This window comes from Poecile atricapillus, chromosome 13 (assembly GCF_030490865.1).
Source record: "Poecile atricapillus isolate bPoeAtr1 chromosome 13, bPoeAtr1.hap1, whole genome shotgun sequence".
Lineage (NCBI taxonomy): Eukaryota > Metazoa > Chordata > Aves > Passeriformes > Paridae > Poecile > Poecile atricapillus.
Genome location: NC_081261.1, coordinates 121,036 through 136,157, shown reverse-complemented (window position 1 = coordinate 136,157; position 15,122 = coordinate 121,036). Strand labels below are relative to the sequence as shown.

Sequence of the window (15,122 nt, the reverse complement as noted above, 5' to 3'; positions counted from 1 at the left end):
GGCACCAAGCAGTGAACCACTGCTTAGGAAATACTCTTCTAAGGTAATAATGTGGACTAGGTGTGATAAAGGCTAGGAAAAATTTATTTTCTACTCTTTGGTCTACCTAAGTTTGTCCTTTCTCATATATAAGGATGGTTTCAATTACTAGCCGGTAGTCTCATGTCTGGCTTATAGAAATACCAAAGTGCAGTTGAATATCTGCACCTTTCAAGGGCAGAAATCTTGGGAACAGACAAGAAGTATAAAACTTAAAAGAATGGATTTTGTTGGTGGGGTTTTTTTTTTGGCTTTGATTGATATTTGGGTTTTTGTTTGTTTTGTTTTGTTTTCCTGGTAGAGTAAAGCCTCTGAAAGATTTTTAGATTTTTTTTTTTCCCCTGTAAAATTTTGGTTACGGAGCGTAGCTCTTAGACATTCTTACTTTCATATAATGTGGAGTAATCTAATTGTGGTTAGTCCACAAAAAAAAATACATGTAAAGGTCAGTCCTAGTTGGCCCATCTTTAGAGCATCTAGAAGAAATCCTGATGTGAAACTGTGCTGCTATTACAAAAGAGCTTTGCCTCTTCTAAATGGAAATAGGTATTATCCTCTTTCTCAAAATGTTTACTAGAAGAGGATCATTAAAGACCTGTTGAGCTTTATCTCCCTCAGTTCCTAATACTGTAAAAGTACATGCTGATGGCAGAATAACTCAGTGTGTCCCATGAAGGGCAATACTGCTTTTCTTATGTGGAACAGAAGTATGAGCGATGACTGTTTTAATGGATAGGCAAGCTCTACAGTACCATGAAAGTTAGGAGGCCTGGGATACAAAGTATTTTGAGTAGGGACTACTGGCAAAGTGGCGCAGATATAATATTAAGAAAGCTATAGGCCCACTTAAAATGGAAAGGTGTTCAGTCTAGTTTCCATGATAGTGCTGAAAATGATTGAATTGGTGGAAGGATATCTTGAAAGGTCTGGTACTGTTTCTCATCAGGGCAGCTTAAGCAGTAATGGAGTTCAAGAATTCATCAAGTTACTTCATATTCTTCCCTTGTGGTTTGAGCTTTTGAGTCTGGGGGGAGGAGTGGGGTAGTGGCGTAAGTGGTCTCTAATACTTTTAATAGGATCTATTGGTAAAGCAGAGAGCTGTCTGTCTCCAGTTAGTGCCTTATTGCTTTCCAGTGATCTTGTAATGGTTACAAAACCCTGTTTTGGCTGTCCAGCTTAAGGTGCTTCGTAACTGATTAGTAATTTTTTGCTATTCCTCTGACATGTTTGATTATATTTGGCAAGTGTGTAAGTTCTGTAGATGAGAGATAGGAATGTGACTTTTCTAACACTTGATAGCTCCGGTTGTTGGAACATGGAATGAGATTTTTAACCTTAGCATTCTTGCCATGTAATTTCAAATGACTTTAGCAGTTGTCCTTTGTGATAGGAAAAAAAGAGGATGATATCTCAGAATAGTGATTTAGATTTGTAGTGTGGTTTATATTGCTACACTTGTAAATAAGGTTACTAAAAGTCTAGCAAGTAGGTAATTCTGGGTAATCTCATGCCATTCAAAATATTTGCATTTGTTCAGGGAGTTTAATAATGTACGAGACAAGACAAAGCTTCTGATTTAGAGTGAGTTTTGCAAACACAAACCTTGCAGGCTGAAACATTTCATTCTGTGAATGTCAGTTAAGCATACTGATGCAGGCTGTCTGTTGAAGTGCCAAATAAGAGTGTTGAAATTCTCTAAAAAATCCTGCTGTGAAAGAGGCTTGCATTAGGTCATCATCTGTATTTTGGGATGAACAATTTTCATGTCTTTACTTTTGTATAGGAAAACACAGCATTTGGAGACAGTGATGTATGTTTGGGGAAAGTAATTTTTCATAGGTTAATAATTGTTAATTTAATTCCCATAGCTATGTAGATGTGTTCTCAGTATTAACATTGCAATAGTTATCCTGATTCCTTTCTTACTAAAGTTGCTGTCTCATTTTCCATAAGGATTGTAGGAATATTATTTTCTATTAAGTGTCTGAAAAGAGGTGCAATGCCTTCTAAATATTTTTTTTAATCAGATCTATGTGGAATTCGATGGCTGTAACTGGAGCCAACATGCATGGGTGAAAGTCCATGCTGAAGAAGTTATAGTGTTGCTGCTGGAAGGATCATTGGTTTGGGCACCTCGAAATGATCCAGTTATGCTTCAGGGGACTCGAATCTCGCAGGCACAGTGGCCTGCACTGGTGAGTATTTGACCAGAAGCCCTTAAATTCTCAGAGGTTTTCATCAGCTCCACTGTGATACTTAAGGCTTGGATATTGTACAGGTCACCATTTTGCAGATTCAGAAATTGCTTGGGGGTGGACTTTTACTAATAGTAGTTCCATAACTGGCACTTAATAGGGCCTTTGGGAAGGCATTGGAGAGGCAGTATGCTTCCAGTTCCTGCCCCAGAAATTGATATGGCATATTGTACAGAAAAGTGATATTTACAAGTTACTCTCTGAAGAAATGTGTTGTATGTCTGAAAAGATTCCATTTCCCTATTTTAAAACTTTGTGTATGTTAGACTTATCTGAATTGTGAGAATAAGCCTTTTGATCTTATAAAGTACTCTCCAGAGCTCTGTATGGTAAAGGCTGTTGCATCAATTAAATAGGTATACCAGAAGGCATCTTGGGGAAGACAATAGACTGTGTGCTGTTCCTGACATAAAAAACATAAATTTGCCACTCCTAATCTAAAACTTTAATTTCAGTTTTGTTGTCAGGATTAACTAGTATAACATGTAAAATTTTCTCATGTTTCTTGATGTGGTTAACTGTATTTCTATTTGCATGGCAGTTACATGTCATGACACTTGAAAACAAAGCCAGTATATTTTAGCTAGCATATTTGAATATACTCATTCTGCAAACATGCTGATGAGTAGTATATAGTGAAGAGCATTGCTAATGTATTTCTTCTCTTAGTGGCTTCTGAATAGGAAAGATCATTATATGTGATACTCCTTTCCTCATTTTTATGCTGTTTAAATTTTAATTTTTACCCCTTCTTTTGTTTCTTTTTCCCTCCCACAGTCCTTGGACTGTTCAGGATTCTACTCTCTGCTTTTTTTGCATTTTTGCAAAAATTTTGCAAAAAACATTTGCAATTTGCAAAATTTCACCCAATTTTGTGCATGGGTATATTGAAGCATTTTTTCCTGGCAAGGATTCTGTCCCTTGGCAGAATTTGAATTTAGTATTTTAAATGGGCACATGGGTTCAACCTGTAAGTTCATCACTGAATCTTTCTCTGAGGATTTCTTTATTGCACTTGGCTTAAGGCAGAAGAAAACCAGGCTTTTACAGCAGAGACTCTGTAGAGAGTGTTTTTTCCATAGGTGAAGTTTTCCTTTCAGTGTATTTCCAGCTTGTCTCCAAGGATGAACTCCAGTTAGTTTCATCTGGGAAACTGTTTTTACACAGGATCAGCATCTTTCAGTTGATTTCCAAATTGGTCAAAATCTGAGTGATTTGCAGGTGTTGCCATAGCCTGCATGCTGACTGTGTAATGATTCCAAACTATTTCCACTACAACTCAAGCTTTATTCGTAGGCTTGCTGAAAAAATGTTTCTATCCTCTGTACTCTGAACAGCCACGTGAGCATTGAAGCTTTCTCTAGGTATACAGGCCTACCCAGATAACTGCATGGGAATGCAGATTGGAGTTAGTCAAAGCACCAGAGTACATACTTTCGATGGGAAACCAACTACTTAGCATTAGAAAGGGGATGGTATGTTTCAGGGGTGTGGGGGATGGCGGGTTTTGTTGGTTTGGGTTTTTTTTTGTTTAAGATAAATCACTTATGAATATGTTTCCATTCTTCATTGTCTCTTTTTTGTATTCGTGTTTGCTTTCAGGAGGTAGTTTTGCATAAACTGAGAAAATAATTTTTTTTATATTTATACTGTTGTGTAGGGGAGAATGGAGTGTAAACAAACTTGATGAGAGCTCTTAAGGGAAAAATGTCATAAATAGTTGTGTTTAAGTGTGAGCATGAGACAAATAACTCAAGGTCTCTGGTTGGCAACTGTCTCTTCCATCAGCAAGTTCTGTTGTAAGATTGTCTGATTCTGCTATTATAGGATTCCTGAATTCACTAGGTATTTTTAGTGATTTGCTTTGCAGTTTGAACATCAATAGTCCACCTGCTATGAACTTTGATTTTTTTACAAAACACTAGCCAAAAATGCTCTCATTTAATAATAAGCTTATAAATTCCTTACAGCTAACTTCTGTAGGAGAAAAAAACCAGTCCTTTCATGAGGCTATATCTGAAATATGTTCGATAGTTTGAACTGTTAATCAAAGCTTTTTTTTTTTAACCCTAACCAAAGCTTTTTTTCTTTTTAACCTGAGCATCAGAAGGTGCTTACCTATGAAAAACCAAATACCACCACAGTTGTTTTCATTTCTGCTTTAAGATCCAATGAAAAAGTGGATCCAGTTGTCTGTAATTCCTGCTTGTAATGCAAGAACTATTGGCTTAGACATAATGACTAATATTTTTCATTAAAGTCAAAAACTGGGTGGTACAAGTTGAGAAATTAATTTTTTTTATTTTTAAAAATCTAAATAGCATGTGAAATTGACTGTTGTTAGTGTGTATGTGTGCTCAGTCATTTTGGTAACTTCTTTTTTTTTGTTGTTCATCACAGACCTTCACTCCTCTAGTAGATAAACTGGGGTTAGGCTCTGTAGTCCCAGTGGAGTTTCTTCTGGACAGACATTTACGTTTCCTGTCTGATGCCAGTGGATTACGTTTATTTCAGGTATTTGAACTGTGTTCAGTTAAAATGTAAATTTAGCCTTGTGCTGTGCTTGTCAGATTAGTTTTGGGTTTTTTTTACTGTTCCACCAACATACCTATCTTTCTCCTTTCACTGCCCTGTCACATATTTGTGTTTGTTTTCCTGCATTTACTGGTCCTACTGTGACATTCATTTGCATGTGAAAAGTACTGATATTCATTGTTCAATTGGAGAGCTAGCTGTCATTGTGTAGTTGATAATTACAGTGGAAGTTTTGCAACAACTTTTGCATAGTTAATTCTTTTACCTCCTGCCATGTGCAGTAATATTTTTCTTAATTTTACTTTTTTTTTCCTTGTTTGTCAGTCTCTGTCTGCAGTCCAAGAAGACTTGTAAAAAACTAATGTTTCTATTACCCAGAAGACTATACTTCGTTAAAACTGTTTGTTTTTGGCAGATGGGAACAGAGAGTCAAAATCAGATTCTGCAGGAGCAGCCTTCACTAAGAGAATCTGTCAATGCACTGATCAGTGACCAGAAGCTTCAGGAGATATTTAGTAGAGGTGAGGTGTGTTTTTTGTCTCAGAGCTACTTTGCTGTTCAACAGCTGTAAGACTATGTTGGAGTTTGTGAAGGTGGATAGTAATATTATCTATTTCATTTGGATGGTCAAATTTTTCTTTATTTTCTGTATTTTGCAACTTCTTTACAAAGTAACATTATTTTATCACAGATACAGGTAAGCAGTTGCTGAGATACAACCAGAAATACCCACTGGGAATGGTCACTTAAGGTGTAGTTAAAGTAGGACAATGTCCATGTATTTACAACTTCCCTATTTTAAGTTTCAGTTTTGTGTTTTTAAAGTGTTGGTCTTTTTCTATGGTTCTGTTCTGTAACTGGAAATTTAGAAGCAAAGTTCCTTTGTAGTTGCTGATCCTCAGAAACTTTCCTTGTAATGGCAATTCAAATTTTGAGATTTTGATAATTAATACATCAATTGTTTCATCTGAATATGTGTGTGGATGTGGCTGGTCAGCATAGAGTTAATATCTGTTGTCTGGATTGTGTATTAGGGCTAAGCCTGATTGTGGCTTTTGTTGTCAGATTTGGGTCATCTCGATCAAGTGCTAAAATAATTTCTATCTAGAGTTCATGTGCCAGGGGATCACCCTAGAGACAGACCACTGTCTTACATTTGAAGGATGATGTAATTCTTAATGGGAATTTGGTGCCTTTTGGTGTATTCATAGAAGTTCTGAGAACAATATTTCTTACATGAGCAAGTAACTTAAGAATTGTCCAGGTTGAAGCCTTCTTCTAAAGTGCCAAATTCTGGCTGTGTCACATACAGGTTGTTGGATCATGTGGATTTTGATGATCCAAGATGAGCAATGATTAATTTTGTCTGGAGTTAGGGTAGGAGGAAAGCTCAGCATGCTGATGTGGACAGCAAGGGCAGCGTGAGAGGAAACCTTTCTGTAGATGATCTGTTACCTGTGTGAAAGAACTAAGGCGGGTTGGTTTAGAGATGTTGGATAACCAAATACATGTTTCTACTCTGAAATGTATGGCATTTCTTCTGGGATTTGACACACCTGGACTAAGAATACTGGGACTGTTCACTGGATTGATGCTGCATAATTACTAACCTCTAGGTTAGAAAGCAAAATAATTTAGTTAGCAAGGAGCCCACATGTAGCTTGATTTTGTCGAAGGAGTGAGTTAATTTTGGTCTCTCATATTTGAGGTTTTTTATGTATAAACTGTATTTATTTTGTCTTCACAATAGCTTTGAGTTACAGCAGTGAGGGCCTATTGACTTTTTTGGATAAAATGCCTGGTTACACAGGATTTGCAGCAGAAGCTCTGGTGTTCTAATTTTTTTCCACCTGGAAGATGACACTTCAAGCCCTAATTAAGTGCACAGAACCATTTTATTGTATGACTCCTAACTAGTATGACACAAAGCTTGTTTGGAAAATGTACTCAAAGTCCTTCTTTTCCAGGTCCTTACAGTGTCCAAGGCCAAAGAGTTAAAGTTTATCAACCAGAGGATGAAAATAGCTGGCTCTGTGGTGTTGTGAGCCACCAAGACCCAATAACTCGTCTTATGGAGGTGTCTGTGACTAAGGTGAAAATATGAAGCACTGCTTTGGTGTTCCTGAAATACCATTCCTCACTATCTATATGTGGAGAATGACAGCTTTGCCAAAACTTGTTATTTTGGATTGTTTTTTGCTTTAAAAGATGAGTAATTATTTGTGTTGCAATTCACAGTATTTTTAAATGATGTCACACAGACTACTTCTGTTAAAAAAAAAAAGAGCTGTAAAAGTTTCACTGGAAATGAGTGCTGTAAGAAAAAATACTGAAAGTGACTCTTCAGAGGGAAAGTGTGCTGATGCATAGAAAGCTACCTTCTGGGTCTCTTACATTACAGTCTTCCTATGCCTTCTCTCATTTTCCATCTGACAGACTGTACAAGTGGTTTGAAACAATTGTAGCAAAGCAGATGAAGTCTTAGTATAAATAAATTTGATTTATGTATTTTAGGTCAGGCTATTTACTTTTGCCCTGTTCCTATCAGTAAGCCTGTGTACACAGAGAGTCTGTACTGCTGGAGTTACTGGTTTTTATTATGTGTTTCTGTGTGGTCTGACAGGTAGTTCAGTCTTGCCAGTGGCTTGCTCTTTTTTCAGGAACAACTAGGAATGGGTCCATGGTGCTGTGTAGTAGCAGCACTCGTCTTGGTTTTCAGGTCCCATCCTGTGTCTCATGCCCACTGCCCCTGTAGCCTCTTCTGTGTGTAGATTGAATGCACTGAATAAGCAGTAATCCTGCACTTTGACTACTGCTATTGCTGGTGCACAGGGAAAAAACTACACTATGTATGGTGAATCAGCATAATACTTTGGGGAGACATAGAAATTGTGGGGTTAGGTGCATTCAGCAGATATATGCTAGGAAGCACACAGCTTTTTGTGTACTTACTGTGAAATAAAAAGTAACCTCCAAGAACAGTTACAGAGATTGGTTGTGAGTTGCTCCTTTTGGGGAGAAACTAATGAGGATACTTAGGCTAAACTGATGTTCTTCTTCCAGTAGTTCTTTCTACGTGTAGCAGAGTGAACATGCATGTAACAATGTTAAATTCAAAAGCTGCATTTAATGCACTGAATACCATTAGAAATGCTCAATAGAATAAATACACAAGGGAAAAAATGGTAGGAATCAAATCTGAAAGTTTTTGAAATAGAGAAGGAGCAAAAGAATAGAAGGAAAACTAGAATACTGTAGTATTACTAAGGAAGTGAGACAATAAGAAATGGGAGTATATAAGTAAATGGGAGAGGGCCTGCACAGTAACTGTGTGTTTAGGTCTCTTATGTTGATACTGTATACTTTGAATTAAAAATTAACCTCAGCTTTTCTTTCTCCTACTTCCTCATTATCAATCTGTATAAAAATTAGAGTGGTGAGATAAAGTCGGTGGATCCTCGACTGATTCATGTGGTGATGGATAACACTTCTCCAAGCGAGGTATTACGTCAGTTGATTCAGGTCTCGTATATACAGTGTGAAACTTCATAAAATTTTTGATGTGAAATAGGTAAAATCTGCAACGGACTAAAAATTGATGCAGTGTTGACTGTGGACTTCGGAGAAATTTAATGTTTTTCCACTTAAAGTTGGAACAGGAAAATTTTGTTTACCGTTTTGATGGTCATAGCTTTCTCTAAGCAATTTCTTTTTGTTCAGGCCTGTTTACTAAGTTTACCATTGATCTTGGAGGGGGGATCAGTAGTGGTATAATAACCATGGTGGTTGTACTCCATTTTAAGGTGTAGTGTTTCTGCCTTTTTCTAACAGGATCACTCTGTGCTGCTTCACAGACCTTTTAAGGCATTTCTAAAAATTGCCATCTGGCTGTTCTGCCTTGTGAGCAGGCTTGTATGTTTGTGGCATTTCACTGCTTCAATTCAGATGTTCCATGATAACTTTTGAACCTGAATGTTTTACCCTAGGCTAAAGGGCAAGCTGTCTCCCATAGTTAAATATTGTAGGCTTTGTGTAGTGGACAGAAAGCATGCCCTTCAAAAGAATCATGGGGTTTTATACTTGGAGCAAAAATTAGTATGCACATGGTATTCATATTTTATGAAGAGCTTTGTGGGAGTATTGCATATTTCTCAAAATTTGCGAGGCAGTGGTTCATGCTACAGCAAGGTAGCTCAGCTAAAAAATTTCTTGTGCAGATCTTATTCTAGTACAAAAAAGACAAGAATGCGCTTAGTGCTTGTGTTCTGTGCTCACATAGCGTCTCTCTTTAGATGTCTGAATTTGTGATGTAGTGTTCCTAAACATCAGAGCAGTATAATATATTCGGTTCTAACAGAAAAAAGTACTTTGCATGAGTATCTGGATTGTTCTGTTTAGTGACTGCATGGCTTTTTCTATTATAGGGAGGGGGCCTAAAAGCGGCTAAATCATCGTCTAAAGGGAAAAAGAAGAAAGAAAGCCTAGAGGGAAAGGATGGAAGGAGGAGGAAAAATGTATCAGATCCTGGTTGTGATCCTGCAACAAAGAAGCTAAAGGAGAGGGCTGAGGCAGATAGCAATGGTAGTGATGGAGGTGAGACAAGCAGAGGTCCCTGGAAAGGAGTCTCCAGTAGTGAAACAGGACTGGATCCAAGGGCCAAGCAGTTGCCTTCATTTATTCCTCAGATTAATCGCAATATTCGTTTTGCTACTTACACCAAAGAGAATGGCAGAACACTAGTAGTCCAAGATGAGCCAGTTGGTGGTGACACACCATTGCCCTTCACTCCATTTTCTTCTGTGGCTGGACAACCATTACTAGTTGGATCTGGATGTAAAGAGGCAGGAAAATCACTGGAACAGGTTGGCCAAGGCACAGTGACTTCTGCAACTGCAGTTACTACAACTGCTTTGACACCGACAACTGTGAGAATCTCTGATACCAGTTTGCCAGCTGTTACTGGACAGGAGAAACCAAAAACAGGCCGATCACAAGCCCAGGGAGAGGTGAGTAGCTCATGATCCAACATGTTCTAGGAAGATTTACATGTTTGCAACTGATAATTCTGCAACATACTCCTGTTAAAATGTGTGCCCGTGGAATTGAAAAAATTACTTTTTCTCTCATGATTCTGTGTCCTCCTGAAGAAAACTCCCTAAGAAATGACTCAGAAAAAAATTAAGATATTTGGTGAAGGAGTAATAAGAGATAACTGTGTAGCACTCTTATGCTTATTCAGCCTTAATCTGAGAAATTAAGCTTTAAAATAACACTAAGCACTGCACTTAATTAATTTTGTTGTGTCCTACAAAAGATAACCTACTTAAAATCTCTTGCCTTTATATAAACAAATCTGCATGAAAATGCACACTGAGTTGAACATTCAAGTTACTTAAAAAAAAAAGCCTCAAAACCAGAAAAACAATGAGCCTACATTTAGAGGACCTCTAACAGAGGCCTGTCTTGCGTGTTAGACCTGTGTTATCTATATAATAGAAAAATGAGCCAGTTGTATTGTATACTATCTAGGACTAAAATCAAAGAAATAATTAAAATATTTCAGATGAGAGCTCAGTCTGGAAGCAGCTTGAAGACCTTTTAGTTATGTCTTTGTTTACAAGGGAAAGAGTGGAAAAATAGAGGGGAAACCCTGTTAAAAACAAAATAGGAGACTTCTTAAATAAATCAAATGAGGGTTTGTAAAAAAAAAACCAAAAATGAAACCCACCTCAGTAAGTACAACAAAAATTAAGAATCTCACTGTCTACTGTATAAAAAAAGTGAAGAAAATGGGTGATTTATTAAGAAAGTCCAGTGTGATTGCCAGGAAGTTAAAGGCATTGTTATCATCCCTGTCTTTTGTATTAGATAATGGAATAGGTGGGAAGGTTAGATGTTTACCTTGGGATAAAGATTCTTAGATGGTAAGGTGTAAAGGAGAAATAGAATTGTTTGGAACAGGAGTGTTGCATGATGAACATAATATAATGCAATATGGACTCTTCTATCCCCCATAATATAAATAAATTCAGAATTTGCAGCAGCTACAGATTGTATAATTGTACTGAGATATTTTGGTATCATCTCTCCATCTTTCCCCCTCTCCAACCCCACATAAAATTTTTTAAAAACATTAATAATTTGGCTTCAGAGTTGGCAGGCAGACCACTAGTCCATTTTAAACTATTTTTGTTGGGGGAGGGAACCTGACATAAATCAGTAAGAGTATTGTAGATAGTTCACAAATGTTACTGTTTCAGACTGTCTACTATATCATAGTGTGACTTGGTTCTTGAGATGTCTTCACAACCTTGGTTTCCATTCAAATCCATATTCTTTTAAAACTATTAGAACTCAGTTTTCTCATTTTTTTTTAATCTCTAAAAAGAAATGTCAGAACTTTTAATATCCAGAAGAACTTTTAATAGGTTATGAAAGTTATTACAGCTGGACATTGGTAATGAGGAACAAGCTAAACATTAGTATGCAGTAGAGTAGGTGTGCAGGGACACTAGTGACCAGTAGGATGTGTTGCACAGAGGCTGTGCTTGTATTCAACATGACCTTGAATTAAAATTGTGTTAATGTTGAGCAGATTTCTAAGTGGAAACTTAAAGAGAAGGAGAAGAGCTGATCTAAATGATTCTATGAAGAATTAAGTCACAGTATATAGTCACTTACAGTAGGACTGTCAGGACTGGAAAACCTGAACAAGTACCCATTGAGAAGAGAGCAAGTGAATATCCATATCACAGTTATTTCTAGTAGAAATCTGCCATTCACAAAACCTTCACGTATTTAATGGTCATAAAGGTTAAGCCTTTTGTGCTTAACCTCTACAGAGTTATTCCCTGGAAGGCTCCACATCTTAGGCATCTACCTGTCAGCAGATGTAGCTTGCAGGGACCAGGAATAGTTTGTCTGCTAACTGCTAGGGGGCTTGCTTTGTATAATTAATTGCAAATGAAGTTACTTATTTCAGGGGTACTACTTAAGTAGTTGAAGCTTATCAGAATGCTCTTGAGGGAGGGTGAAAGAGTGGGGGATATTTAAAAGCAGTTTCAATTAAGGTTCCTTTTTGTTGATTTGAATTCAAATTATCAGCAGTTTTACTAACTTTTCTATGAATTAATTCACCTGTCTGATGTCTCACCTTTGTTCTAAAGTGTGATAAGACATTAAGTATTAGTTTTCTCTGCATGTCTTCAATTTCAATAGCTTGTGGGTAGGAATCTTTAAAGAAGTTTCTTCATTGTAAGTAAGCCTGCTGGAAATTTCTATTCCTGATGGGTAACCAGAATACTAATGGTACAGTGAGATGATCTAAAGTATTCTTGAATCAAATAACAATCTTAGAATAGACTAATGCTTATTAATTTTGTTTCAGAATTCCCGAATTTCACTTTTGGCTTCTGGATTTGGAGTTTCTCTCCCAAGTGCTTCCCAGTCCTCCTTGGTGTTTGGGGCTGGAAGGAGCCAATCAAATGGAGTGATGGCTCCAGAAAGCAAACCTTCTGGATTTCCTTTTGGCTCTGGTACTGGACAAGAGGCTCAGAAAGATTCTGATTCATCCAAGAACTTGTTTTTTCAGTGCATGTCCCAAAATCTTCCTTCCAGTAACTATTTCACGGTCATTTCAGAGAGCTTGACTGAAGATGTCTCTAGTCGGGACTCATTCAAGCAGTGTACAGAGAGTGTGGGTCCTGGGACTTGTAAAGGTAAAATTCTTTCAGTGGACAGTAAGCCAGGAGCCCAGTCTGGTAGTTCTGTAGAGCGGAAGTTGCCTGTGGAATCTATGCCTACCCTTACTCCAGCCTTTTCACGAAGTCTGCTGAATACTCGTCCCCCTGATAGTCATGAAAACCTATTTTTACAGCCCCCAAAGCTATCACGAGAGGAACCCTCAAACCCTTTCCTGGCATTTGCTGAGAAAGCAGAACTTAGTCCTTTCAGTGGCTTTGCATCTTCATCTCAGACGGGAGTTTGTGCTCCCTCAACTCCTGTGGGTCATAAGGTCACTTCTGGCTGGCCGGAATCCCTCACCTCTACAGACTCTTTAACAAAGAAGAAAACCTTGTTTATAACAACTGACTCCTCAAAGATGATCTCCAGTGTTTCTGGTTCAACACCTGCTGCTGGTGTTCAAAGCCCTTCCACTGTAGGGAACGGCCGTTCCAGCTCACCAAGCAGCAGCCTGACACAGCCTATTGAGATGCCCACACTTTCCTCCAGCCCAACAGAAGAAAAACCAGCTGTCGGGCCTGGGCAGCAGGACAATCCTCTTCTGAAAACGTTTTCTAATGTCTTTGGCAGACATCCACCTACCCTTTTCTCTTCACAGGCAGAGTTTCCACAGGAGAAGAAAGCCCCTTTTGAAGCTGTGAAAAGGTTTTCGCTAGATGAGCGGAGTTTAACGTCCAAACAGGACTCCGACTCCAGTACAAATAGTGATCTGTCAGATTTGAGTGACTCTGAAGACCAGTTGCAGGCTAAGGCTTGTATGAAGGGTATCCCAGACCACTTGATGGTGAAGCTAGGCCCCAATGCGGAGCGCAATGCGGAATTGCTGCTGGGTAAAGGAAAGGGGAAGCAAGCCCCAAAGGGCCGGCCCCGCACAGCTCCCCTAAAAGGTGATGACTTGAATGCAGATGATGTTTTGGAAGCTCAAGGAGGTGGGATACTGGGTTATCTTGTGTGTAATGAACTGTGTAAACTAACCACAGTTTTGAACCTCATTCATGCTCAGTAGGCAGCACACAGGATGCTTACAAGACTGAAGCTTAATGTTTGTATGTGAGTTTGGTGTTCACTTTGATAAATGTTTAAGCATGTGTGTCAGGACAGAAGTGTGGTATGCTGCAGGCTTGAACAGTCTTACTGGTTTTACATGGATGAGAGACATACCAGTCTTTGAAAAGATGATTATTGGAGCCAGTATCCTTTTGCTGTTGCAGTTAACTAATAGATCTTTACTTCTACTTTGCCTCACCCAGTTGGCCAGTCTGTGCTGAAAGATATGAGTAAGGTGAGGAAGCTGAAGCAGTCAGGTGAGCCTTTTCTCCAGGATGGCTCTTGCATCAATGTAGCTCCACATCTGCACAAGTGTCGGGAGTGCCGTCTGGAGCGGTACCGCAAATTTAAGGAGCAAGAGCAGGATGACTCAACTGTGGCCTGTCGCTTCTTCCATTTCCGGAGGTGCTCAAATTCTTCCTTTCTTCATATGTAGTTTATGTGCAGAGCTTGGGCCATGTCCAAGCACAGAGTAATTATGTTTTACTTATTAAATATGGTTGGGTACAATAATGAAGATTTTGAGTGTCTTGCATTTCCCTGCATTACCTGATAGGAATTCCTTCACTGTGCCAGAAAGAGCGGCTTTTCAAAGATAAAGCTGTAGGATACTGAGAGAGCCTCCAGGTACAGCCTCAGGAAATTGGATTTGCTTTATTGGGTAGAATTTTACTTTTGGGTAGCAATTTGTATGCAGTAATTCTGCCTCCTTTGTCAGGCATTCAGAACAAAGGCAAAATTTTAATCGACTCAACAAGTAACTAAACACTGCCAGCATGAGGCTAATGCTTGACCATATTCTGTTGAGTACAGGACTAATTTTTATGAGTAGAACACTACATGTTCCCTCTCTGTTGCGTACGTGTCTTACACTTCTTCGACCTGTTGTGTTTCTCTTTGTCTTCCTTAACTTCAAGTTAGCAAGTGCTATGCATCTTTTTCCAAAAGTAGTTAGCTGACTTTTTGGCGTGTAAAGGATGAAGTGAATTTTTCGTATGTGTCACCCATCCAGAAAGCATGCTGCTTCTTGCCCTAAACTTGTTAAAAATTAATCTAGCTTGAGGTTAAAGATAAGATGGTTTATGCTTAAAATTGAAGTTACCTTTGATATTGACAGGAGATGTTTGGGGTTCTGTCATACGTTTTTACACCTTTTACCTCACAAGGATTAGGAGGGTCAACAGCTACCGGTAAAGCAGTAGTGATTCATCTATGTGGAGACCAGCGCGACAAGGATTTTTGCATATACCATAATGTGAGCTGTTAGAAGAATTGCCGAGTGCTGGCAGCCCTAGCCAAAACTGAAATACTGTTTTCTTAAGAGTTGGGAAAAACTTTCTCATGAGTTAAAATTGAGAATGACAGCCATTCAGAGTTTTGCAAGCAGCATCATGCAGCAGGTCAAATTGAATTTTGTCATTTCTTTCCATTAATAAGATAGAGACATGGGATTTAAACAAGCTGTAGCAATTTGTTTTAGGTGGAATTTCCTGTGAATGTTTA

General features: G+C 38.4%; 1 protein-coding gene across 4 annotated transcripts in view; it reads left to right on the top strand.

Annotated features, from left to right (window-relative positions):
* KDM3B (lysine demethylase 3B) overlaps window positions 1-15,122 on the top strand; it is a 48,933-nt gene that overhangs the window by 1,790 nt on the left and 32,021 nt on the right. For 2 of the 4 annotated variants that reach the window (XM_058848609.1, XM_058848607.1), the window contains exons 2-9: window positions 2,067-2,234; window positions 4,695-4,808; window positions 5,245-5,350; window positions 6,797-6,921; window positions 8,262-8,330; window positions 9,254-9,835; window positions 12,217-13,459; window positions 13,823-14,024. In XM_058848609.1, coding sequence (XP_058704592.1) covers window positions 2,067-2,234; window positions 4,695-4,808; window positions 5,245-5,350; window positions 6,797-6,921; window positions 8,262-8,330; window positions 9,254-9,835; window positions 12,217-13,459; window positions 13,823-14,024 — 2,609 coding nt within the window. Of the gene's footprint in view, window positions 1-2,066; window positions 2,235-4,694; window positions 4,809-5,244; window positions 5,351-6,796; window positions 6,922-8,261; window positions 8,331-9,253; window positions 9,836-12,216; window positions 13,502-13,822; window positions 14,025-15,122 lie in introns of all 4 variants that reach the window. The other 2 variants (XM_058848608.1, XM_058848606.1) reach the window with 1 other exon arrangement.